At 39.0% G+C, this 26,463-nt stretch overlaps 2 protein-coding genes across 11 annotated transcripts in view; both read left to right on the top strand.

The window, feature by feature from the left end:
• The window catches only part of znf638 (zinc finger protein 638), a 35,367-nt gene extending 32,286 nt beyond the window's left edge, over positions 1-3,081 (top strand). The window contains exons 32-37 of the mRNA XM_020624270.1: positions 21-126; positions 715-834; positions 1,032-1,202; positions 1,389-1,505; positions 1,592-1,713; positions 3,007-3,081. Coding sequence (XP_020479926.1) covers positions 21-126; positions 715-834; positions 1,032-1,202; positions 1,389-1,505; positions 1,592-1,713; positions 3,007-3,081 — 711 coding nt within the window. The remainder of the gene's footprint in view (positions 1-20; positions 127-714; positions 835-1,031; positions 1,203-1,388; positions 1,506-1,591; positions 1,714-3,006) is intronic.
• A 4,244-nt stretch (positions 3,082-7,325) lies between these two features.
• dysf (dysferlin, limb girdle muscular dystrophy 2B (autosomal recessive)) overlaps positions 7,326-26,463 on the top strand; it is a 71,280-nt gene continuing 52,142 nt past the window's right edge. For 5 of the 10 annotated variants that reach the window (XR_002276934.1, XM_020624274.1, XM_020624279.1 and 2 more), the window contains exons 1-18: positions 7,326-7,536; positions 17,096-17,151; positions 17,615-17,706; positions 18,833-18,938; positions 19,632-19,755; positions 19,913-20,163; positions 20,503-20,631; positions 20,915-20,977; positions 21,190-21,240; positions 21,448-21,478; positions 21,657-21,772; positions 22,328-22,454; positions 22,556-22,659; positions 22,770-22,838; positions 22,943-22,986; positions 23,679-23,761; positions 25,720-25,752; positions 26,024-26,139. Coding sequence is in view for 9 of the 10 variants with exons in the window: in XM_020624274.1 (XP_020479930.1) it covers positions 7,449-7,536; positions 17,096-17,151; positions 17,615-17,706; positions 18,833-18,938; positions 19,632-19,755; positions 19,913-20,163; positions 20,503-20,631; positions 20,915-20,977; positions 21,190-21,240; positions 21,448-21,478; positions 21,657-21,772; positions 22,328-22,454; positions 22,556-22,659; positions 22,770-22,838; positions 22,943-22,986; positions 23,679-23,761; positions 25,720-25,752; positions 26,024-26,139 (1,683 nt within the window). In the remaining variant the exon portion in view is untranslated. Of the gene's footprint in view, positions 7,537-11,933; positions 12,291-17,095; positions 17,152-17,614; positions 17,707-18,832; positions 18,939-19,631; positions 19,756-19,912; positions 20,164-20,502; positions 20,632-20,914; positions 20,978-21,189; positions 21,241-21,447; positions 21,479-21,656; positions 21,773-22,327; positions 22,455-22,555; positions 22,660-22,769; positions 22,839-22,942; positions 22,987-23,678; positions 23,762-25,719; positions 25,753-26,023; positions 26,140-26,463 lie in introns of those variants that run through there. The other 5 variants (XM_020624280.1, XM_020624277.1, XM_020624281.1 and 2 more) reach the window with 3 other exon arrangements.

Here is a 26,463-nt window from a genome sequence, read left to right as displayed (position 1 = left end):
GATCTCTGGTCTCTCTTTAGACTTTGGTGACATTAGATGAAGCAGGTGACGATGAGGAAGAGAAAGCAAATGAAGATCAAGCTGAGACAACCTCACAATCTGCCAAGCGCAAACACGATGATACAGGTGTGTTACTCAACTTTATAAATGACGCTATACTGATATGGGTACTTTTGCATTATAATCTCAAAATAACTCTAATTTTCAAATGTCTTAGACAATTTATCTGAAAAACTGGTTGTTAACTGTTTCAAATAGTTGAATTAGAACTGCAGAGTCTGGTTCAGAAAAGAACCAAAACGTATGATCAGGTTATGCATTTATTTTTAAAATGTAGTACCAAGAATTTGTTTTGCTTCAGGTTTCAAAACTGTAAGTTAAGGAAATATGAGATCAGATTAGATGGCTGAAAAAGATAAAAGCTTAGTAAAACTACTGAAAACCTAACATTTTATAACAATGTAAATACACAAAAGAAGTTCAGAGAGAAAATAAGGACTTTATGTTTTGAGTGAGATTAAGATTATTATCTAAAGAACATTTTGAATTGTTAACAGTCAAGGAAAATACCAGGGGAATCAGTCACTCCTCCCACTTCACAGCTCCTGTTAAAATGACTTTCCTTTTGATATTTACAAAACATTTCTTCGGGAAATGATCAGTTTCAGTGTTGACAGGAGCCTGACACTTCTTTATTTGTTTGACTGATTTTAGAGGAGAATATGAATTTTGTCACGGTAGACGAGGTGGGTGAGGTTGAAGAGGAGGTGGCACACGAAGTGGTAACCACTCGTTCAAGAGGCAGAGGAAAGAAGAGAACCAGACAGACCCCTGGTAACACGCAAACACATCTTTTATACAGCTCTTTTTCTTGCCATTTTCCAGCTCGAAAGCTTGAAACTTTTTAACTTATTAATGTATGATCAATTCATTGTCTTTTACTTCAGTGAGAAAATCAACTAGAGGGAAAAAAGTTGACATAGAAGAAGAAACAAAATCAGTGGGCACTGATGTGCCACCTCCAACTTCAGTTGGTGCGTCCTTGTCACTGGACAAAGAGCCATCGACGTTGTGCCCTGACATCCAGCAGGAGATGCTGAATATGGAGGGAGAGGTGGAAACAGCAAGCCGAGTTGACACCAATGAAAACTCTTCTAGGCTGGAGCCACAGCCTGAGGACGGATGGAGGGCAAACCTGAAAGGTACAGAAAACTGAGATTGATACATTATATTCCTCTTCTTTTGTGAGGGGGCAACAAAAATTCATTACATTTGTGAATCTTAAATTGCTGCATATTAATTTTCTGTAGAATCAGTGAATCAACCATTCTAGCAAGAGCATCAGGGTGTAAATGATTTACTCATTGTTCTCTCCTCCTCTTCTCTAGTTGTTGGTAAACGGAAGCAAGAGCTTACTGGGCCTGAAGCTAAGCGATCTCGTTCTCAGTCTCCTTGTGTTGGCGCTGACTTCAAACTGCCACCATTTAACCCCAACAACCCCCTTGGTGAGAGAGATACAAATACACCTGTCTTAAGTAATAATAACTTTAGGTCAGAAGGGTTTGTAACATTTGTTTCTGTTTCTCTTCAGGTCAAGAATTTGTGGTTCCGAAATCAGGATATTTTTGTGATCTCTGCTCTGTTTTCTACCTGAACGAGACCACTGCCAAGGGCTTCCACTGCAGCAGCCAGGAGCACTATGACAACCTGCAGGTAATGCATACATGAAAGTAGAAAATGTACATGAATCTTAACAGCTGAAATTAATTGATGGAAAAGTTGGAAGGTAAATGACATACTATACACATGCTGACAGAATCAGAGTTAGATTTATTTAAGGTGTCATCAGCTAATTAAAGTCAGCTTTGAATTAATCTGTTGCCTGAAACTTGTTGCTTTGAGGCAGACCTTTTAAACAGTTGGTCGAGAATACGCAATTAAATGTGCCAAAGAATGGGAGAGCATTCATATGGAGGCTCACAATACAAATTTAATGATGTTTACCCAGGCCGTAATGATGTCAGGCCATGCTGTCTTAAATCTTCAGCACCCCACAATAAGCAAAACCATTTTTCAAACCTAATCTGCCCTTAACACAAAGCATCCCTGAACCCTGTCCTCACCCATGCAAAGAGCAGATATGTGGCTTGACACACAGCATCTGCATTGTATTTGCTCAGGTTAAGCAGTGGCTGGTCCAACTGGTTTGTAATGGCAGTCACCTCTGAGAGCTGGGTCTGCTCAGTTCTCCAACCACTGACACTATTTTACCAAGATTGTCTAACATGAGTTAAATACACCACTAACAACCCCACTGAGTTTAACTTTATTATCACCAACACACGTTTTGTCTGGATGTAAGAGTAAAGGCAAGTCTACGCAGTCATTAGGTGGGCATCCTCTCTTACTTTTGAGTTGGGCCCACATCATTGAAAGGACACAAATATCTACATATTGATGTGCAAGTTGTTAGAGAACCGAAAGCTGTACAAGTAACAAGAGCTGAAATGCTCAAATTTTAAGAAACAGCTTAACAGGTTAACAGGTTAACATGTGACACAACACACTGAAAAACCTCAACTGTGATTATTTTTAGACCCGTCTAACGTATTAAAAAGCTAAATTGAAATGTGCATATCTTGCGATTCATTTAAGATTTAGATGATCTCTGTACTTAAAAGTGTGACGAAGTAATAGAGCTTCGAAGTGGGGTAGGTTTGAAGAGTATGTGAAGATTCTGCTCATTCACTTTCCGTTATTAAAATTGGCTGGGAAGAGCTTAATATGTGGGGAAAAAATTATATTTGAATGATGCCTGTAGCTGAAAGTATGCAGAAGTAGCTGACCAAAATACCATACAGAAAAATAAGTCAGAGAAATAATGCTCAGTCAGCATTCACACTAATTCTGAAAAGAAAAGATAATTGAGTCCTGGTGAGTTGGCATTTACACTATCACATAAAGAATTGGTGTAACATTGTGTTCTCCCCCTTCTTTTTTTTCCAGAAACATTATCAGAAGCTTAAACAGAAACCATCAAGAACATCGACTCGTAGTTCTCAAGGCTCCATTTCTGATTGATTCCAATTTTAATAACTGTTTTTTATTATTATTGAAGATGTGGGAAAGGTGAGCTGGAGTAAAATGCCTGTAGCTTTACAACACACTGTATGATAATACTGGAATATTTTAGCTACATAGGTTTCAGACTCCCTCCAGCTCTACAGTTTTGGTCCTTAGCTTTGCCTACAGATGCAAATGTACAGCTGTGTCTTGGAACACTAGGACTCTTTTATTCATCAATACATTTGTACAGTAATCCCACACTGTTTATTTCAGTCACCCAACACAAACAGAAGCTGAATGTTGGCCTTCAACTCCTGTTTTTGTGACCATTTCTAGTTTGTAGAAGAAAAAACAACTTTAAGTGTTGGATATTATCCATAAACAAAATCCAAATATGGCTCAACTCCTGTCAATCATATAACAGTGAATGGAAATGCATTAATTTGCTTTTTCTATAACAGATTTCAAGGATATTAAGTTGACATCTGTTCTACATTTAGATGGGAACAGGTCTTGTGATCTACAGCTCAGATTTGGAGATTTTTAACAGTAAAAAGAACAAGGGAGCTGTTCCTTAAACTTTCAGAGATGCCATTAATCAGAATATCTTTATTGTCATTGTACAGCTGTGGAATGAAACTCAATGCATCTTTCCTGTCAGCTACAGAGCAATTAGCAAATCACACCAGGATGCCATGGGACAGAGCAGTGGTAGGACAGCAGCAGCTGCTGGGGCAGGTTTGCTCTGCAAAGAGCCCTTAAAAAATAGAGATGCTGCTGTACCTTCTTCACTAGGTGGTGTTAACAGACCATGTGAGACCCTGGGAGATGTATGTACCCATGAATTTGACATCAGTGGCCATCTCCACCATGCCTCCCCCGATGTATAGAGGGACAACTACCCCCCTCTTCTTCCTGAAGTTGATTATGAGCTCTTTGGTTTTGGAGGTGTTTAGTGCTGGGTTGCTGATGAAGCACCATCCAGTTAGTTTGTGGATCTGTAGTCAGACTCGTCATTATTTTTAATTAGTTACAAATGTAGAAATGAAATCACTTTCATCAAGTATATACACATTGTGGAGATGGAACTGATGGAACATGTGGTCTTGTTGTGCTCACTAGTGAAATTAAAGCTGATAATAGTACTAGAGTAGTTACAGAAAGGTGCAGCTTTATTATAGTTTAATTACTCTTATTTTCTAATGTGCAACACCTTTAAAAGGACACTGGGAGCCATTTGATTTGTTTTTAAAGTATGAATAAAGAGAATCTGGAACAGAATATTCTGTACATAGGTCAGGCAGGTTTTAACAACTGCTATCCCTATACTAGCCATTCTAGTGCAAAGCTTGAATTTTGAAACAATCAATGTTAAGTTGTTTTCATAGTCCTAGATGAAATTCATGAGTAATGTAACCTGCTCCTTTTGTTTCTGGTTTTCAGAAAAAAAAAGATTAATGTGAACAGTAACTGTCAGAAGTAACTAACCATTGTGTTATGGGATGATTTTGCTTTGCTTTCCTTGGAAAATGGATTTGAAAATGGCACCTTTCACACAAAATTACTTAAGGTCTTTTTGTTGTATCAGTTTCTGGATATGCAGATGGACAGTGAAATTTATTCCCTAATTGCATGTACACCATCTAATATGTGTATGTAAAATCCTGTCATTTTTAAAAGTGTTAAATAAAACCTGAGTGTCCCATGATGTCTGATTATGGTTTGTTGAACACTGGGATGAATATTTGCCTCACTAAGATACTTTAAACACCACTCACCACAGCATAAAGTGTACTGAGTGGAAGAACATTGTATTCAAACTGTTCATTTCTGTCAAGTGTTCATTTTCCCCATGTACAGTAGTAAGCAGGTGAGAAAGGGATTGTACTTCAGTTGTGGGTGTGTGAAAGGGGACCTGTTCAGTTATGTATGTGTGAGTGTTTATGTGGGTTTGCAAGGGAGAATGGGGGAACCTGAAATGTGGAAGGAAGGGAGAGCTTTAGCTTTCAGGTGTTGACATCTGGGGAAAGAATAGGCCACATCCAAGCAGATCAAGAAAAGATGAAAAGTCCTCATCCAACCCAAAGATCCAAACCATCAGTGGTCCAAACCATAAATTGCATTTGTTTCCTTCCTCTGCAACTCTAATTTTATTTCAGTTGTTCAGTTTACTTCAGTAGTTCAATTCAAATGTAGGTTTAAAGTCCGAGCATGACTGTCCATCACCCACTAGCAGTCTGTTTTGTCTTAGCCTTAGTCATATTAAACCTATTTTCAGTTTGTGGTTTGACTCACCATCTAGTAGCAGTATTGAAACACAGAAATTTGTTGGCAGTAATAGTCTTGCAATTTGTTGTAGGTGAACTTTGGAAATCGCTCTGGACATGTATGTAAAGAAAAATTGCTCCACTTTTCAGCTTTGAACTTGATTTGTACCTTTTCAAAATAAGGTCAATCCTCATTTTAAAATTCATGTTTTACCAAAACTAGTATTCACACATCAAATCAAGCAGCACATGAACTGCTGTCAATTTTTAAAACACTTTGAACTGAAAAACACCCTGCATCCTATTGTAGAGGTTTAGCTTGCTTTCCTTCAGGTATCTTCAGTCATCCAAGGAGTGTTTTGAAAGGAAATTCGACTCCACCAGCCTCTCCGGACAGGAACATTTATAGGATCAATACCCTCTAATTGGTATGATGGAAGATGCTATTGCAATGCAGGCGGTGCCACAGAGTTTCAACTGCACTCTTTTCTTGGAAACATTTCTACATGAAGACAGGTGAGCTGTACATGGAAATGCAGATTTGAGAGCCTAGTCCCAGCCATGTGTGCTCTTGTTTCTGATTCTGTGCTCACGTTTCTCTGCTGAGGTTTGTTTGAAAGTCTGCAGGTGCTAAATTTTTTTTTGAAAGAGCACAAAACAAGTTGTGAGCACTATTCAGTTTGCAAATCCGACTTTGAGAGCCTGCAGGCAAGGATTTGTAAGAGCAGAAGCAGATTTGAGAGTGAGGGACGACAGAATCGTGAGCATAACGAATGATTTGATTGGACAGCAGGGATCCTCCCATTTTTCTGGTGCTTTATAATTGATATTGAGCAAATTCATTTTATTATATATCATGCAGCAGCATGATATTTGTATTCATTTCTCCCATTAATAATGTGTGGTTTATTATTTCATTGAAAAAAGGGGGATTCATTTACATTTTACATGTATTTCAAATGTGCCACCCCTCTCTGAGTCTAAGTGTGTAGAAGACATGATTAAAGCTCAGTGGGTCGAGCTATAAAAAGAGGAACAGTGTCAGCCCACAGCCTGGCACGACTCCTGACACTGTACGATTTTCTCATCTGCACTCAGCCGATTAATTGATTTCTTCACTTTGGTTTCACTTATCTTATAGTTGTCAATGTGAAAATAAAACCAATGTATGAGTCAGTGTTTGAGGTGGTGCAGTAAACTGAGACTGAAGGAGCAGAGACTCAGCAAGACTGTTGTCCTGTGAAAAAGAACTCAATAGGCTGTTTGTGTCAGCAGGTTATTACAGCCAACAGTCATGTGTTATGGTTTGGTGATCTCTAGCACTTGTAGTAATTACGACATGAGCAAAGGAGTAACTCTAGTGATGCAGTATAGTGTATAGAGACAGAAGGAGGCGGCTGGGTGGTCACTTCCCATCCCACGTGTTCCACTGGGATCTGTAACTCAATACAATCTCTCATTCAAGATTTGGTTCATTGATCCTGTTGATTTGTACTAAAGTGTTCCACTCTAGTAACACCGAGGGTCATACTTCCATGACAGATCTTCAGATTAGCACCAGGGTGTTACCACACCCTTAGTCAGTGCCTAATGTTTATCTGCAAATGTGATTCAGCCATTCATATTTCCCCTTAAAATTCCCTTCAAATCAATTTTCTACCAGCTTGATTTCTCACTGCCTCTGCGCTAATTCTGTAACAGCAGACAATTTTTCTCCACCACACTCTTTTTTTTGTCAATGTGTGTGTGCAGCATGTGCTGGTTTAAGTAGGCAGAGTTTGGATTGTGGATTGTGTGGAGGCATGTGTGATCCAAAAATAAAGGTCACAGTGTGTGTGTCTGTTGCTGCCCCTTTAAGCCAATTGTGATTGAAGGGACAGTGTGCCTGTGTGCATGAAGGGGGTGGGGGTGGGGGGTACAAGTGAAACAGCTGAGAGCTGCAGCTCTACCAGTGGCTCTCTCTGTTCCTATTCATTCTGGGTGCTACTCGACCATTGTCTCTCTCTGTTATGGATGTTTTTTTGATACACTGATGACCATACACACATTGTCTGTGTGGGGAATTTGATTGAGCTCTGTTGTGTGTGTGTGTGTGTGTGTGCACGTGTGTGAGCCATGCTGCGTGTGGCTATTCTGTGTGCAGAGCGTTTGCGAACGCCAGACGACGACATCAGTGATGCCTACTGCTCCGTCACCTATGAAGGTAGGGATGGTGTGTGAGTGTGTGTGTGAAAGAAAAAGACTCAGACAGATAGAAAAGACAGATTTGGTGAAAAGGGAGAAAATAGGAAAAAAGATTTAATGATGAAGTTTATGTATAAAGAGCAAAGTGTGTTTGTGTATGGCTGGGATGCCACAACACTGACCTCGACAGAGACCTATCTTTCTTATTCTGTAACAGCTGAGAGGTTATTAATGGAAAGTTTCTGCCTGTCGTCTTTCATGGCTCCTAGTCCATTCAGGGTGGGGCAGAAGGAAAGAGAGAGAAAGGGGCGAGATGATGGGACACACACAGACTAAAACAGAAAATGCAGTGACAAACGGGACAATACAATCTACAGTTACACTGTTTTGTGTACCTGTGCATGTTTTGTTTTATTTTATTTTACCAGGAAGTTTCGTTAAACTCAAGATCTCTTTTTCAAGGGAGACCTGGTCAAGATGGCAGCCATACAAATTTACAACATATTAAAATTCAACACATGGAACACAATAAACAAAAATTCCATGCACAAGATAAAAACAGCATGGTACACTGAATCAAGGCTTTGTAACATAGAGGAAGCTGCATGTATAACAAATCACCATAATCAATCATAGGTAGTTTTTTCTTAGCATTATAAGTAAAAGAAGATTTATTTCTAAAATATAAACCAATTTTAACCTTGAACTTCTTAAATAGATTAGCAATATGCACATCGAATAAAAGCTTGTCATATATCCATCCATATCCCCAGGTATCTGTGGAAGGACACCCTTGCAATAGATTTTTCATCAGATGTCAAAGGTCAAAGTGTTTATTTGTCATATGCACAGTCAGGAAACGTGTTTCCCTGTACAATGAAATTCTTACTTTGCTGTCCAAATGAATGCCACATAAAACAAGTGAAATATAAAGTATATGAGCAATAACACAAATCTAAATAGGCAGTAACACAAATCTAAGGCACTTTAAAGCAGCAGGTGAAGGAATCAAATAAAAATACAACAGGAACAGGAACAGAGATGTGAGAGTACTACAATTATCAAGCAACCGTGGATGTGCTTTTGAACTCAGCAGAGTCATTTCTAAAGACTGAAATGCAGTTTGAAGCTCTTGGACTGTCTGTGCTACACAGGAAGAATACATGTAAATAATAGTGTCATCAGCCTAAATGGCTTGTGTGTTTATTTGTATTACAGTGCATGCACTGTTTAGAACCTGTTTACAGTCATATTAAGGGGACTTTCCCATCCCCTGTGGTAAGGTCATGAATATGAATCAATGAAACACCCCCTAAGTGACAAAGACAAGTGTGTGTCTATAGTTAGTAGTTTGTATATAGTTACCACCACTGCTCTGTCAGGAAAGTTTATCCCGTGGGATGCTCTCTCTCCATCTCCTCTTTCTGTTTCTCTTTCTGATACACGCATCCTTAATTGTCTCCATTCCCTTTCTCTTGCAGTATTTCAGTTTCACAGCAGACTACAGTAAAGTAGCAGGAGGTAGAGTAGGCTGTCCTTTGATTGCTAGGTGTGTGTTTCAAAGCGTTCTTGGGCACTGAATGCCAACTTGGTTAGCTCAGTGCTATTGCTGCATCACTGTGTGAATGAGAGCCAGTGATGTCTCGGTTGTGTCTGCTCTTATAAACTGCTGCATCATTTTTACAGTTCAGAGCTCAGTGCATTTGAGGACATTAAAGAAGAAATGCTAATAGACATATAGATTCTACAGCTTGCTTTTAGCCCAAAATATCAGATCATTAGATTATTTCTCTCCTCTTGTAAGCTGGTGAGAAAGTAAAAGATGTGTATCTCTCAAATAAAAACAGCAAACATGAACAACTGTGACTGTGTTTTTCTAAGTTCGGTTTGCTCTCTTTCCTCTGCACCAGTCCTGAAACTGCCTCATCATGCTTCTGCTGCAGTATTCCTTTCTACCACCAACAGAGATATTCGCTTCTGCTGCAGTATTCCTTTCTACCAGGCATATGCTTTTCCACCAACAGAGATATTTAGTTAAATGTACAGGTCCTTTAAAAGCAGCAGAGTTTGCTTCTAAATGAGAGGATGCAGAGACTGTTTCCGCTGCCTCTCTAACATGAATCACCTTTAGACATAAAAACTGCTTTATCAGTATTGTTATAACAAGAGTGAATCTGTGTGTATTATGAGAAAGGAGTTGCTCTGCTAACCTCTTTGTATATCTGCTTAGTACCAAACAGCGTTTAGACAAAGTCAGTGGCTAACTGATGAACATCATGGAGGATTTAACTGGTAGAAAGCTAGATTTTTTTTCTCAGAAGTCAGCAGACTAAAACACAACTAAACAGAAAGTGAATATTCAACTGGATTTCATCAGATTGTCAGAAACACAACTCCAAATTAATGCAGATGTTGCACAGTGTCTGCATGCTGCCTTTCTGCTAACACCTTAGCCATGTCTGCTTTGTCTGTGTTAAATATGTTGAATTGTCCTCATAAAATGCTACCTTCTTATTCCCAAAAACATTTAGCATGTAGCCTACTCCTAAAACAGACATCCTTTTTGGACTGAATAGATTATGCCAGCATGTTTTAAACCTCAACTTTACACTTGGAAAACATCTGATTTTGTGTTTATTCTTTGGTCCTGCAGGTGGTGCTCTTAACTGATGAACATCATGGAGGATTTAACTGGTAGAAAGCTAGATTTTTTTTCTCAGAAGTCAGCAGACTAAAACACAACTAAACAGAAAGTGAATATTCAACTGGATTTCATCAGATTGTCAGAAACACAACTCCAAATTAATGCAGATGTTGCACAGTGTCTGCATGCTGCCTTTCTGCTAACACCTTAGCCATGTCTGCTTTGTCTGTGTTAAATATGTTGAATTGTCCTCATAAAATGCTACCTTCTTATTCCCAAAAACATTTAGCATGTAGCCTACTCCTAAAACAGACATCCTTTTTGGACTGAATAGATTATGCCAGCATGTTTTAAACCTCAACTTTACACTTGGAAAACATCTAATTTTGTGTTTATTGGTTGGTCCTGCAGGTGGTGCTCCGTTTCTGTGTATGTACTGTTCTTTATGTCTCTGTGTTCAGTGTAACCTTATTACACCCTCCCCATTATCTCCTGAATACTGAGTCAGGCTTTTGCAATGATAATTTTCAAAACAAGTGGGTGTGAACCCAAGAGGTGATCAATGACATCCCTAAACACTCCTTGAATGCACACAAACTCAAGTAAAATCAGCTTAGGGCTTGAGATTTTATTAAAAATGACTGGCTTTGAGAGTAGGTTTATAATGTAACTTTCAAACTTTCAGTCTTTCAGGCTGTAGAAAACAGCAGCATTAATTAATTTGTCTTTCAATTCAATTCTAAGTTTATTACAGACACAAAGTCCACATAAAAATAACACAAGATATATACAGTATATATACTGTACCATACAGAAGTGCAATAATAAAATTCATTCATTCATTTTCTACCATTTGTTCCCTGAGCGGGGTCACGGAGCCAATCGAGGTACACCCTGGACAGGTCGCCAATCCATCGCAGGGCTAACACATAGACAAACAACCACACACACACATGCACTTGCTGCCCCCAATAATAAAATATGATGTAAAAAAGAGGAAAAAACAAGGCAGCTGCACCGGTGTCTCCACAGCCTAGATTGGCAGCATGTAGTACTAAGTCTGATATTTGACAGACTTGGGATGATTTCATTTTCAGAGGCATTAAGCTGACAAATAAATTTGTACATCAAATTTTGCAGAACTACATGGAAGGTGATCTTGTTTGATGCATTATGCTGACATGACTGTTTTGATCAGGGTCATCTCTTCCTTTTCCTTCTGACCACATAAGACTCTATGAGTTCCTGAAAAGTGCTTGAGTTTGATGAGAGTAGCATTCTGCATCCTTAAGCTAATCAGTATATTCTCCTGTAGTTTTGAACCCAAAGTATAGGCATTACAGTCATTTTCTTTTTTTTAAAAAGGCATTGATTTATTAGTAATGTAAAATATTGGAGGTTTTATACAGTTTTAAACCAGTCAGGTGTGTTTTTTTCTACAACAATGGGATTAATAAGTTGATGGTTTATTGGCTTCAATGGTTTTTAACGGCTGACAGTTTATACTTTTGTAAAATGTGCAAACAGAGACCATTTAAAATAGATGTGTTAATGTAGTGAGAGGTTGAGTGAGGCAGTGAGTGTACTGGCAAATAGGGAGGCAAAGATGTGGGAAATATAAGCAACCAGGAGACAAGAGAGGAAAAGAGCACAGGAAATGTTGAGATTTCCTCTGGATGTGAGGTGTGTGTGAGTTCCCGGCATGCTTGCCTACTGCCTTCATTCCCTAGTAGTGTGTTAGAGACAGTCAGAAAGAGAAGGAATTTGGCTTTGTTGAGAGACATCGCCACTTGAGAAAATGAGCTTTTATTTTGTAGTTTCGGACACAGACAGATGCTGTGAGATGAGGTTGGAAACAATGTGTGGATAATTCATTTTTAGCCTTGTTTTAGTGATACTGGGACTTTTCCTTTTTGGCTAACAAAGACAAGTTGCTGTTTATACTTCAAAAAGTCAAGGAATTTGAGTATATATATTTTTCACAGCACATTTTTCTTTTTTCACTGAGAAGTGCTTCTCTTTTACACTTTTTCTTACTACTACTGAGATTTCAGCCATGTTACGTTGCATTCTTCAGCGAGCCAACAACCTGAGGCACTCTCACCCCCTGGCTAGTGTCACCTTCAGAGGTACAGTAAGAGGATCATGGGAGATTCACTGGATTGGTAGTGAGATGATAGAAAGCAATACAGTGCAGTGAATTTAGGGACTATGGTAGAAAATTAAATTTAAGCAAAGCATTCTGAGAGCAGAGCTGTTTTTTGAGGCAAAAGCATGTCAAGTCTCAAGTCATTCAAGCTGGGTCTGTCAAAGCAGTTCTCAAGTCAAATTTCAGCTGCTCAAGGGAATGTCCAAGTCAGGTTACATATGTTCGTAAGGAAAATGCAAGTCTAGATACAGTACAGGTCTGCCTGCCTGCAGCTCTCGTACTGTTCAATCTTTAAGCTCCACTGTGTTCACCAGCTAGTTGTTGTGTCTGCTGTTTGGTGCTGAGCTGGTAGTGTAAAATACATTTTTAGAGCTTTTTTTTTTTTGCTCAAAACAGCTGCCTGCTCTGGTCCAAAATGATGCAATGAAAGTGAACCAAGCCATAAATGTGGTTAGCAGCTCAGCAGTGAGCTATATAGCTCTGTAAAGGTGAAGGGAACTACAGAATCAGGTGGTAGATCTCTGCAGATTTATTATTATGAGTGTCTTTGTTTGCATTTTCACGTTGTTTTCACAATCTTTTATTGCATTATTATAAAAGTACCATTTATAGCTGCTTTAAAGGGTTTTGAATTAAGTCATGTCTAGTAGCACTAATGTCTAAATCAAGTTTCTAATTACTTTCTGAATTAAAGTTGCAATTTAAATTGAATTAACAAAATAAAAACTATTAAAAATGAATTGCAGCTACTGTGCATAATTATTTTAAAAGGAGGATAAGACCATTTTTAAACAAAACTGTGAAAATACCTTCAGAATGTGCAGGCATCTGGCTGGGTGTTTCCCATGGCAACAACTGACGTAGTCCTCTATAACCTATACGTTTGAGGATACAGGATGTTTTTTGTCCTTTTTAATAGGCTCTATAACATTGGCTATGTACCATTCATTTAAATTTTTATGCAGGAATTTGCTGGCTTTACATCTTTCAGAATTTAGAATGATCCACTGGGGTAAGTTAGTATTTTGCTAAAAAAAAGAATTACACCATCAGAATAGGCCAACTAGCTACTTAGCTCATCTCGCTAATGTTAGCACTGACTCCTACCTTTCATTTATTTCCTATAAAGTGCTCAAATCACAGTCAAAAGAAACAGTTAACAACTTTGTCCCCCAGCAGGTTGACTTCCACAGACACCACACAAAATCAAATTACTGTATCGCCATTGCCAGTCTGGTGTAGGTGGTGCTATCACTGCAGAAAATATAGGTCTGGCTTATATATACTGATTTATTAGCAAATATTCATTTTGATTTCAGTTTAACATAAGTATGACTTGAATCCAACACTGAAGTCTTCTGTGTGTATATAGCTGGCTGGACGTTGCGTCTAAGTAAACAACTAGTTTAATTTAACTGGGGGGATGCCAGATGGCACAAGGTGAAGGTGACTTAGCTACCTCACCTAAGCAGCTGTCTGTTTTTCCATCACGATGTTGTTGTTGTTCCACGATTGTATCCCTTCTTAATGAGGTGAACCATGCTCTTTAACTTCCTGCCTTTGTCCAAGCAAAATTTCCTGGTGTGATCAAACACAAGCTTGTATTACTTACTATTTATACTACTTACTTAATGCAAATTCTACTTTTAATCCTAAAATTAAGTATTAAATAAAACTACATTTTAAAAGTGGGAAGTACTGTTAGTACCTAAACTCAGACAGACAACAAATGCAGCACCCCACATACACACACAGCCTAGGTCTAAACATAGGTTTCCCATATGTATTTCACAGTCTCTTCTATTCTTGGCCTATGACAGAAACTGAGCCCCCAGTTGAACCAACCATGAAGAGAAGGCTGTGCCATTTCCTGTCTCTGAGATGCTAGCTCAGATATCAGCCCTTGGAGATTCACACACAAAACATACACTCACATTTTGGTCTTTCTGTAGTTGGGAGGGCACTCATTGACATAATACATTCCCTAGCCACCTACCCTGCTCTTAACCATTACAGCTAAATGACTAACCCCGACCTAATTCTAACCAGAAGCCTAAAACCAAGTCCAAATTTAATATCAGCCAAACTGTTTTCACAATGGCAAACTGTCCTCAGAACCATGGTACTGAATCAAAAATTGGTCCACACACATATAATTAAACATGTGGATACACAAAAGCATGCATGCACATGCACACACACACACACACGCGCACGCTGTGTTTTCATTCTTTGTGGGGACTTTACATTGACTTACATTCATTTCCTGTAGACTTATTCTAACATTAACCATAACCACTACTTTCCTAACGCCTAACCTAACCTCATCCTAACCAAGTTGTCACCCTAAAATTCAGTGATTTCCTTGTGGGAACTAGCTTCTGGTCCCCACAAGGGTGGCCGAGTCCACACAGTGTGAGTGTGTTAACAGGTTTCGGTCCTCATGATGTAAGTAATACAAAGGCACACACACAAACACACACACACACACACACACACAGTTACCTACGTAAATACACCTCTGTTCTCGGAAGATATCTTAAAAACACCTCCACCCTTCCACTGAGGGGTTGAGAGGTTATGATGCATTGTGTGTTTGTGCATTTGTGCAGCTAAATTTGTGGGTGTGACTGAAGGAGTTCTCACATTGGGTGATGACTGGGGAAAACAGGAAGGCAAACAACCCTTCCTCGGTGTGCAAAGAGAGAAAGAAAGTGTGTGTGTGTGTGTGTGTGTGTGTGTGTGTGTATGTATGTGAATATGCAGTATGAATAGCTGCAGTGAAATGCTATCAGTTGTGTAACCAAAAGCGGAATAATCAACAAATCTTGTGTAAGTAATTGTGAATTAAACTTAAACTTATTTAATAGAAAAAACACACTTTAATGTCCAGACTAATAAATTGCATATCTATCTATCTATCTATCTATCTATCTATCTATCTATCTATCTATCTATCTATCTATTTTACCTATGGATCTAGTCACTGTTGGGTAAAACCATGCATCTCCAAAATGTCCTGGAGCCTGTTTTGTCAAGTTGGACACAGCTCTTCTCATTTGACTCTCATTCATATAGACACTTGTCTCTGTTAAATATGCATGTATGAGTAAATGTATGGAAAAACCGACAGTCCCATCAGCCTCATCGTGTTTAGCTGTTCTTTCCAAATGCTAACATGCTAACATGCTATACCTGATCAACACCAGCATATAGGCGTTGTCACTGTGAACATGGTAGGACGCTGAGGTTAGTATTTAGCTGTGCCTAATTACAGCTTAAGAGAGCTGGCTATAAACTCTAAGTTTTTCCATGCCAGGTGTTGTCCAGTGGTCATTCCATGGACAATGGAATGTTAAAAGTAGCTTATACAATCAGACAATAGTCCTTGTTTGTTTCCTTCGTCTGGAAAGAAACATCTCTGCATCTGTTCCCCTTGTAACTAAAGCTAAGTGTAAGTGATGATAATTGTCCAGTGTGGTAATTCACATTGCTGTTTGTGTTGTGTGATAAAATGACTTCTTATCAGATTGCCTGACAGACAGGAAATCAGAGCTCAAAACTCCATGTTACAGGAAGCCCCAAAAGATAACACACACACATGTGCAATTGTAGTTGTGTGCAATAATGTATTGTTACTGAAGAACAACATATTTACACCAGTGTGTTTGTGTGTGAACATAATGAACATAAGATCAAGATCAAAGATTTTTATTGTCAGTTCACGGATTGCACATGGACAGTGGTGCAAATGACCAACAGCAGCAAATATGATGGTAAAAACATTCAACAGCAGAGTTATATGTAACATAACAAGAAGGACTCTCCACAAGGACTTGGTCGGCTCGGTAGCATGTTAGCCCAGCTAGCTGAATAGTGGAGTCCGGGATGTTGTCATTTAGTCATGTCTCCCTTGCCTCATGCAGCACAGATCTCAGGAGCTGTATGTGGTCAATGTAGACGTTGAACTATGCGCACCAGAACATAAACATAACAAACACACTGGAACACACATTTTTAGGCACACAACTCGAAGAGAGAGGGGCCACTGTGTCCATTCACACCACGACCATCTCAAAAAAACAAAACAAAACATGGCAGTCTGTTCAGGATGAATTTAAAAAAATTCATTTTTACTTTAACTATAATGTGTTTGCAGGGTATCTGCAGATCTTGAAAAATCATATTAAACATTGATGTCAGTCTTTTAATGCCTTTTTATGTCTAGACTGTTGTAAGGCAGCATGTAATCTTATTGCAGAACACTGATGTTATGTAAGACTCCTATCTAAACCTTAAAAACATGTTTTAACCAGTTAATCCTTCCATCCTTCCAGTTCTTCTTCCTATCCAGGTGTAGTTTAAATTTACCACATAATTATTACTATTATTGTTAGAGGGTGTATTCAGCTGAGAAGTGCTAATAAAAGTCCCTACTGGTGTTCACTGGTGTCATTTAAAAGAATCCCGCACAAACCCTGTATTCCCCACATTTGCCTAAATATTGATTAATCTTTACATTAGCATCGTGACTGCCACTCACTAACATGATGGGTTTTGTAGTTAGCTTGACAGGAGGCTAAAGAAAACAAGATGTCTTAAGAGATGTTAGCTGTGACAGAAACTAACCTCCTGGCTAGTTAGTGATCATATAGTTTGCTAAGGTTAAGCATTTTTAACTTGAGACTAAAGAAAGTTAATAGAAACTCACATTTTTGGACCAATAATATTGAATTGCTTTGTAAGAGAGTTAACTAATATTCTGGTTTCTACATCTTGCTTTAGGGTCCAAGAAGAAGACCAAGGTTATCAAGAACAACCCTAACCCTGTTTGGAATGAGGTACGTCCTACACTGCAAATTCAGCGTTTGCTCTTAGACCACTACAGGTAAGCTGCTGCCTTATTTATCTGGCGAACACGAGGGTGAATGGACTTCAGACACCTCTAAAATCTTTTTTTTCTCACTGAACATCCAAGCGTTTCTTCTGGTGGGCTGAATACACATTAATCGTATCAACCTGCCTATAAAATACAAAAAGTTAGCTCATTTTCCTAGAGTCAGTTCTGAAAGCAACAAACAAACAAACAACCCAGACTGTCCAGACAAGGCCAAACCTACAAATTGTGCATTTTTGGCATTAAATTAAAACATATTTACCCCACTGACAACAAATTCAGGGATTTTTGGTTGTTGATAGTAACAGTAACTCACATCCGTTTAGAGTAGAGAAACAACATTATAACTTTCAGGTTGTGCGTTAAGACCCATTGTAATGCTGTCTTTCACGGCATCTCTCGGTCAGGGTTTTGAATGGGATCTCAAGGGGATACCGCTGGATTCTGGAGCAGAACTGCACTGTGTCGTCAAAGACCACGAGAAGATGGGCAGAAACAGGTACACACAAATTACCTGTTTTGCAGATAACTTCAACTTTCCACAACAAAATAATTTTTGACAGATATCCCTGTTGTTATTGATATTTTCTGTATGGAATCAGACATTGTGTCTCAATTTAACCCTTGTTCTCCCATTTATATAATGATGCCATTCGTTTATTGTTAGAGCTTGTTGGGCTAATGGTCAGTCCACAATGCTGGACAAGAGTGGAGTATCTCAACAACTTTTTAATGTGTTTTTATTATGTAGGCCCTTTGTTCTATCCTATAATAGTAGGCCTGTATCCATGGGAACTTTCACCTAGCCAGTCAAAGGAGGAGGAGGAATATAGATAGGCTCTTCCCATACTTCAGAGTACAGGAATTGAGATAAGCACTGTGACATTATCAGACTGAGACCTGGTGGATGGATTGGACTGCAGGCAGGCGAATGGGCCATAGTCCTGGGTTCTTTGTTTTATGGAAACAGCCCTTCAGACTGTTATTTTTGGATTGTCCTGCTCCATCAAGATGCCCTACATGTCAGGGTTTTTTCAGAGGGGAGAAGGTCAGGCTTGAAAGAACCAGATCGTCCTTCCATTGTGGTTGTTGTGTGTTTAATCACTTATATTTCCATCTATTCACTGACTGTTTTGTTGATTAATTGATTAATTCACCGACCTCTTTTGGTGCATTGAGACCAGTGCGTGACCCCACTTTGCTAAGACTAAGCATGAATTCATTATTATTGTTTGCAGTTTGATTATTTTTATGGTGGTATCACTGTTTACTACACCACATTCAACTGACAGCAGTGTTTGCTAGTTACATTACAAATTTGATGAAATAAAAAATAATTATTTGGATAATAGTTTAATCATTTTTCATGAAACACATTTTATGATTCTGACTTCTCAAATGTGACAATTTGCTGCTGTTTAAATAGGCCTTTAATAATTAAATAATTTTAACGGTTGGACAAAAAAGTAGAGAGGGCAACATTTATGTTTATGCTTCTCAACATAAGTTTGAACTGATGAAAAAAAAAAAAAAAAAAGAAACATAAAAAGTTAAACTCATGACGTGGCAGTGCTGGTTTGTCACTGTGTTGATTTCCATGCTACTGGCCTGGTCCATGTCTGTAGGTTCCTGGGAGAATGCCGACTGGGTCTACGAGATGTGCTCAACTCTCCCAGCTTGGCCGCCTCCTTCACTGTATCCTTGCTGGACACCAAGAGAAACAACACGGGGGTGAGCACACATACACACACAAAGCACAGACAGATTAATATACTGTCTCATTGTATCACGGAACAATGACAAATCATAAATCATTCTACATGTTTCCTGTCTGGATCTTAAAATAGAAAGAGACATTCCTGAATCAGAGCAGAGTAACACCACACACCTCTCTCTCTTTCTCTCTCTTTCTTTCTAGTTAGTGCACTTTTATTGCGACAGCAGTATCTACTTCAAGCCGTGCTGTCTCACACTGATGTTTCAACATGCACTGTTCTTAGAAAATGGCCCCATAGTGGTGTTATTTGACTTGATTCCAGTGCAGGTTGTTCTAGTGTTTCACTACCGTGAATAAAAAAACTCTACCTCAAATTGTTGCAGGAGGTCAAGTTAAATTGTATTTTTATAGCCCAATATCACAAATTTGCCTCAAGAGCCTTTACAATCCATACAGAATGCGGCACCCTCTGTCCTTATACCCACAAATCAGATAAGAAACCCACCATATCACTACAAACATTGGATCATTGTTTTGTGAAAATACAATTTAGGATGCAAAAATTGATGTAATGATTGAATAAGACAAATTTATATGTGCTATTCATTTCTGTTTGTCCTGCTCATTTAAAAATGCAGGTGTGGATTTTGATGGTGTTATGTGGATCAAAAATGGTGCCGTTCATTTACAATTTTTTCTTCCTCTAGGCCACGCTGACCCTGCAGGTTTCCTACCTCCCTCCTCCAGGAATGGCTCCAATCTCCCATCCTCATCCCCAGCCTGAGCCCCTGCCCCATACCAACCCCACCGTGGAGCTCGACACTGTCACAGGTAATATAATCTGTCCTTTTTTTGACTCCAGCCACAGTGTCACAAAAGCCAATAACAATCCACACAATTTTAACATAAATATCAAACTTAGATTTTATTACCCTCTCAGTGGTATTGACCTGTTGCATATTTTGTGTTAATTCTTCTGTCTATTCAGTGATTTCTCTGGACACGCTGGGCGAGGATGATACAGAGAGTATGATGATGGTAGAGCCCGCCGAGGATCAGGGGCCGGACGATGGACGCTCCATCGTTGGTCCTCAGGGACCCCCGGGTCAGGAGTCCCCCACTGCCCAGACACCCAAACGCTCACCACCCTCCTACAACATCCATGGAGGACTGAGGAAGAGGAGAAAAGGAGCCAGCAGTCAACCTAAAACGCTGCCCAACAAACCACAGGACTTTCAGGTAGGTACTATACAGGTGCACATAGATTCATTTCTGTAGAAATTCTATCAGATATTCATTTTTAGGAATTTCCTAAAAAATAATCTGATGGTGAATTGATTGGTGCTCATTGTTGGTGGCAGGCAAGGGTGTACATACACTGTTGTGTTATCAAGTGTTGGGTTAATATTCATCTGTTAGCACAGTTGTTTACAAAGACATAGACAGTTCATATGGTATGCACTTCTCAATCAGTTCACCAGACGTATCCTAAGCAGTATTACTGTACTTGAAGAGAATTGTAGGTTATAGAATATATATGCATAAAAGGCTTTATTTGCTGAATGTCATTTGTTCCAGGTTCGTGTTCGGATCATCGAGGGGCGACAGTTGCCGGGCATTAACATCAAACCTGTTGTCAAGGTAACACTAGCCGGGCAGACCAAGAGGACCCGTATCAGAAAAGGCAACAACCCAGTTTTTGACGAGGTAAATTTGTGTATCATTTTCTTTATAATGTTCTTGTTTCACACTGTGGCGGATTAATTTGTGTATCATTTTCTTTATAATGTTCTTGTTTCACACTGTGGTGGATTCTAAAAATCGTGCTTAAATTATGACTTGGGCTGTGTTTGTCAGAGTTAGTGTGCTCATGCCAAATTTGTCAGTACACAGTCAAAAAGTGTCAGTATATAAAATGTGTGAGTCTCAAATTAAAACTTTAAATATGCTCTCATATCAAATTGCAATTTGGGTTTATCTCCTGTGACAGACATTCTTCATGAACCTCTTTGAGATGCCATCAGATTTGTTTGATGAACCAATCTTCATCACTGTGAGTCTGAATTTTTAGTCTCCTTTTTATTCTTTCAGAGTGACTTTGTATTCATATTTATGAAGTCAGATTAAACAACAGGGACATGGAGGACTATTCCATCATTGCCATTCCTTAGTGTTACCCTACAATATTTTCTAAAATTGAAAATTGTGCTTGCTGTCATTTGCTGTGGATAACATGTAAAATTGTTCTCTCTTTCCATGTGACAGGTGTGTGACTCTCGCTCACTTAGAACTGATGCTGTGATTGGTGAATTCAAGGTATGCTGCCACCTTTGTAACTTTCAGTGCACATGGCTGTTCCAGTCAAGAGGTGCTCTTTACAGTAATGTTGGACTTAATAGTATATATTACTTTTTGCTGTAGATTACTCTACTTAAGTCAATGATGATTTGTGCTACATTCATGCAGAAAAAAGCTGACATGAAAAGTTAATAGAAATATATATATATTTTTTTTTTTTCACAGTTGGATGTGGGCACTGTCTACAATGAGCACAGTGAGTATATTTTTGGTTTTCACTAATTTGTACAGTTTATTTGAATGAAAAACTGTCACCAAGGAGGAGTTTATTCTGTCTTGTTTTTAATTTGAAGGTCTTAGTTCCACAATGATTAGTTGGAAGCACTTAGTTCATAGATTTAAATCTGAGCTTGAGTCTACCTTCCTCTCTTTAGGACACTGCTTCTTGAGAAAATGGCTGCTGCTGGGTGACCCCGATGACCTTTCTGCTGGAGTCAAAGGTTATTTGAAAGTCAGCCTGTTCGTCTTGGCGGCTGGAGATGAGCCACCGGTGAGTCAGTCAGATCGACTGACATTCAGTTCAGGTTGAGACTAAATTCAGACTAAGTACAGCTGAGGCTGGTAAAAGATACAGTTTTAGCAGTGGTGGCATGTTGTCTTGATTATTATATTTAAACCAAAAGGTATAACCACTTTACATGCTACACATTGGCATATTAACATGATGTAGTTTTTAATTTTACTGATAACATAATATTGTCAGCCTGCTAGCATTCTCATATTAGCATTTAGGGCCAAAGTCCCATGGGGGGAGACAACTGAAGCTAGAAAAAAGTTTTGCAAGTTGTACATGCCAGTCAGACATGGGACTGGCTTATTTTCATTGTTGAGGTGCTGGATATAAGAAGTAAATGAAAAACACTAATAATCAGAATCTAATTGCAAAATGCATCACAAAATAAAGATGGCCGCCACCATAGTCGCAATATTTTGGCTTCACTTTTGCGCAAAGTGGTGGTGCGTTGTTCGTTTTTATAAACAGTCTATGGTCTTGTATTTAAGTACTATAAATAATCCATGTTATTTACGTGTGTTTGTCTTCCAGGCTGATAAACGAGAGTGTGTGGAGGATAAAGAAGATATAGAAGGAAACTTGCTGAGGCCAGCTGGTCTGTCTCTGAGAGGAGCAACTTTCACCCTGAAGCTCTTCAGAGCTGAAGACCTTCCACAGAGTGAGTGTCTAGTGGCTGTGTATCCACGTGTGTTATGTAGTAATCTCCTTTGAAAACAGACATTTGGAGATTTGTGATATCGTTCTCTTTCCTGTCTGCAGTGGACGATGCTTTCATAGACGGGATGAGGCAGATCTTTGGGTTTGATAGCAACAGAAAGAACCTGGTGGATCCTCTGGTGGAGATCCACTTTGCTGGGAAGACGGTGCATATGAACTGATACAACTTCCATCAGAGTTATTTTACTTTTAAACCAAACATAAAATGCAAAAACAAATCATATTAAAGCGAAATCCACTTGTTGCTAATTTTCAGATCTGCACTAAGATTCTGGAGAAAAATGCCAATCCCCAGTGGAACCAGAGTTTGACCATGCCTATTAGGGTCAGACACACAAACACACATTATTATTCAACTTTATTGTGCTACTAGCATAGTATGCTCATCATTGTCATTACATGGTTTTTGTTTTCTTGTTTCCTTTCCAGTTTCCCTCCATGTGTGAGAAGATGAGGATCAGAATTCTTGACTGGTGAATCCCAGCTGAACTCAGATATATAACTTTATTTTAGATTTTAGTTTTATCAAACCCTCCAGAATATAAAGAATTTTGCATCGTAGTAGGTATTTTATCTGGAAGAGGGTACGATACTGCAGGCCCACCTCAAACAAGGTCAGGACATATGTGTTATCCTGCGGGCTACAATTTGATCCCTGTTTTTTAGTCTCTGTATATTTACATTATGGCAAATTGGCACCAGCAGAATTATGCTGAATTCACTACTAACAGTTCCTGTTTACAGGAATGTAGAGATGTACAGACAACTATAACTTGATTACTTTGACACTGAAGAAAAGTTTATTTGTGATCTACATAAGAATTAATATCACCTGTAAGTGTAAGTGACATTGAATCTAAAAAGTATGCATTGTATGTCTCTGTGTTCAGATTTGACTGATGACTGGGGTGCAGGAGTGAAGGGGTGCATATTTTGATGCAGTTTGTATCCAGTGGGCATTAAAGATTTTAAAGTACCTTAACTGCCTTTCACCTCAGCAGTATTTTCTTAGCCTCACTACTCTGCAGCTCACCTCTGGCCCCCTGCAAAGGCCTGACTTACAGTTTAAAAACCTCCGGTTTACAGTATCAACATTAAAATTTTGGTTACCATTTGAGCTTAAAATGTGTTTGAGCTTTTTTTCCCTTGAATTTTTCCATTCCAGGGACAGAGCCAGTCACAACGATGTCATTGGCACCACCCACCTGTGTATCTCAAAGATCTCTGCCCCTGGTGGAGAGATAGATGGTGAGTAGCTAGTCAAAACTGGTCTGAACTGGACTAGACCCACCCAGTACACTCTGGGCTGGAATGGGCTGTATTTGGTTGCATGGGAGTGGATTATATATATAGTGTGTTTGGTTGGGCCTAAAGCCCCCCCAATATGACACATCACAGCACTTCACACTGCTGTGCCATAAAGAGTGGCTGACAAAACAGTCCCAGCTCATGGTCCATTTGACGTGGAGCTTCTGACTGATACCGTACAGAGTTAATCAGCTGATGAAGTTTGCACAGATGTGATGGAGCTGTCATTTGAGCACTTCTGGGACTCGTTGAGCTGAGCAGCATGTGGACCTTGAGGTTGTCAGCTGTTGTTTTCAATATCGGAGGTTGTCAAGCTAAATGAAGTGTTGGACAAGAGCAGAAAGATGATGCTCCATTCAAACAACAATCAGATTGGTAGCTTTTCTCTGATGTGTGGAGCAAAATGCTATAAAACTGCTGTACAACATGGCCCAGTTCTATAATTTAAAAAAGAGATTTTAGATGACTTTTTAGGTGAAATAATACCAAACCAGCACTATGTTGCAGCATCACACTTGGGGTAAGACTCAGTTCCATTCACTAATTGAAACCTTTCTGTTCTTGGCTGCTTGAGCTAGAGTCCTGCATGGGTCTAAAAGTGAAATCTGAACCTAACTGAGCCCTGTATGGTAGACCTGTCTGAACCCAACTAGTACAACCAAATTTAAGATTTGTACCCTTAGCTCATCAGGCTAAATGTGACACTCTTCTCCAGTCTGCTTTTAACACATGATGGAGATGGATGTAGATAACTGGCACAGGCAGTGGAAGGAACTGATAAAATATGTCACAACCAGATACTGGAAAAGTGTCAGGACCCATCGGGGTAGCAGAAATGTAGTTTGACCTGGAATAATCATTTATTAATTGGATATTTTGGTGACCATGCATACTGCAACATGATTATTTTACATGTGTCTCATCAGTATAAGACTGACCCATGTTTTATTCTCATCACAAATGGAAAACACCCAGGTCACCAAAAAAACCCACTTTGCTTTTAGTTGTTTTGTGTGCATCTGAGTTTGCAAATGTAACCACCTGCTCAATAATCTGAATTGGTCTGAAATAGTCAGGTCTCTGTTGAAAAGGCCAGTGTTGAAAGTTATGGTTTAAGGCAGAAATAAACTAGACTTGTTTGCTTGTGTTAGCTTTGGTTTAGTCTTCTTGATTGAATTTGGTCTTATTGTAGGCTTCAAGTCATACTGTAGGAAGAACTGATATTCAGTTGTTTGTATCCTCTTGATAAATGAGATGAGATTTTAAACTTTTGTTGCAGATATATTGTTGTTGTTTTAGAAACAATCATTGTAGTGAAGTTGATTTAACAGCTGTGTCAGCACAACCCAACCTGTTGACGTGTGTGTGTGTGTGTGGAGTTTTAGTCAGTTCCCTCAGTTTGTGATCTAACTCTTTACTCCTCAATCACCAGATGGATCTGTCTTTTGTGAACATAACAGCATGTTCGTTTGTCCGATGACATGCATGAAGACTAACCTGGCAAGTTTGAGCTTGGTCAATGTGATGAGTTCCATTTGTCTGCTGTCTTTGTTTGGGAAAACATCATGCACACCATGGTGACTCAACATCATCTGGCAGGTTAATGCAGCCACACTCTATGTGGTTCATAAAGCCAGTCAGAATGAACTTTTAAAACAGAACTTTAGGCCTGAAATTAAAGGAAGAATCAGCTTCTTCACAGTAGAGTAATTTGGGACAAGATCATTTAGTTGAAACAAGCTCATTTGTCTTGCATTGAATTTTAAGGGGATATGTGTAGTGTTCGAGTTTGTCGTCAAGTGCGTATGTTTGGGTTTGAGTGGCGTTCAAAGACTGTCTGTTTCCTTTTTTTCTGACACTGACTACCTGTTAACCATCCTTCCTCTCTACGCATTCAGATGACTTGACTCCACGGACCAACCACTCCGGCAGTATGTTCTTCCTCCTCTACACCTCTTTTATTTTGTGTGAAACAGTCCAGTTGTGAATCAACTGTTTCAGTTTTGTGATCTTTAAACTCTCCTCCTTTCAACTCATGTCAGTTTCAATGATGATTTAATTCTGCAGACATTTACAATGATCTTGTTTTGTTTCTTCTGATAATTTCATCTTCTTTAATCAATCTTTTACTCATTTTCACAATTGTTTCAACATTCTGCCTTGTTTTTATAGCAATACTTTGTCCATTTTGTGTTACTGCAGTTGATGACACTCTTGGTTTCCTGCCTACGTTTGGGCCATGTTTTGTCAACCTGTACGGCAGCCCCAGAGAGTTCACGGCTTTCAGTGACCCCCATGAACCTTTAAATCTTGGGAAGGTAACTCTACCTGTTTTCTTTCCTTTTTTTTAAACTGTCCTCTTAGGCTACCTTGTGGAGTTTTAGTAATGCTCCTGTTTTTAGGAGTGGGTCTCTTTTGTTTGGCACACATAAACAGATTTATTTAAATCATTTTTGGATTGTATCAGTTAATTCACATAAAAAAGGAAAACCTTAGAGCAAAGCCTGACAAAAGACATGATTTACTGTGGAAATATAAATATTTTTCTACTTTTCTACCCTGTTACACTTCCCCTGAGGTGTTTCATCCAACCCCATGTGGAAGTGACCTGAGGCCCAGGTTTGGATCCATCACAGGCATTC

Source organism: Monopterus albus, unplaced genomic scaffold (assembly GCF_001952655.1).
Source record: "Monopterus albus unplaced genomic scaffold, M_albus_1.0 scaffold324.1, whole genome shotgun sequence".
Lineage (NCBI taxonomy): Eukaryota > Metazoa > Chordata > Actinopteri > Synbranchiformes > Synbranchidae > Monopterus > Monopterus albus.
Note: the sequence above shows the minus strand (reverse complement) of the source record. Positions and strands in the feature narration are given on the sequence as shown.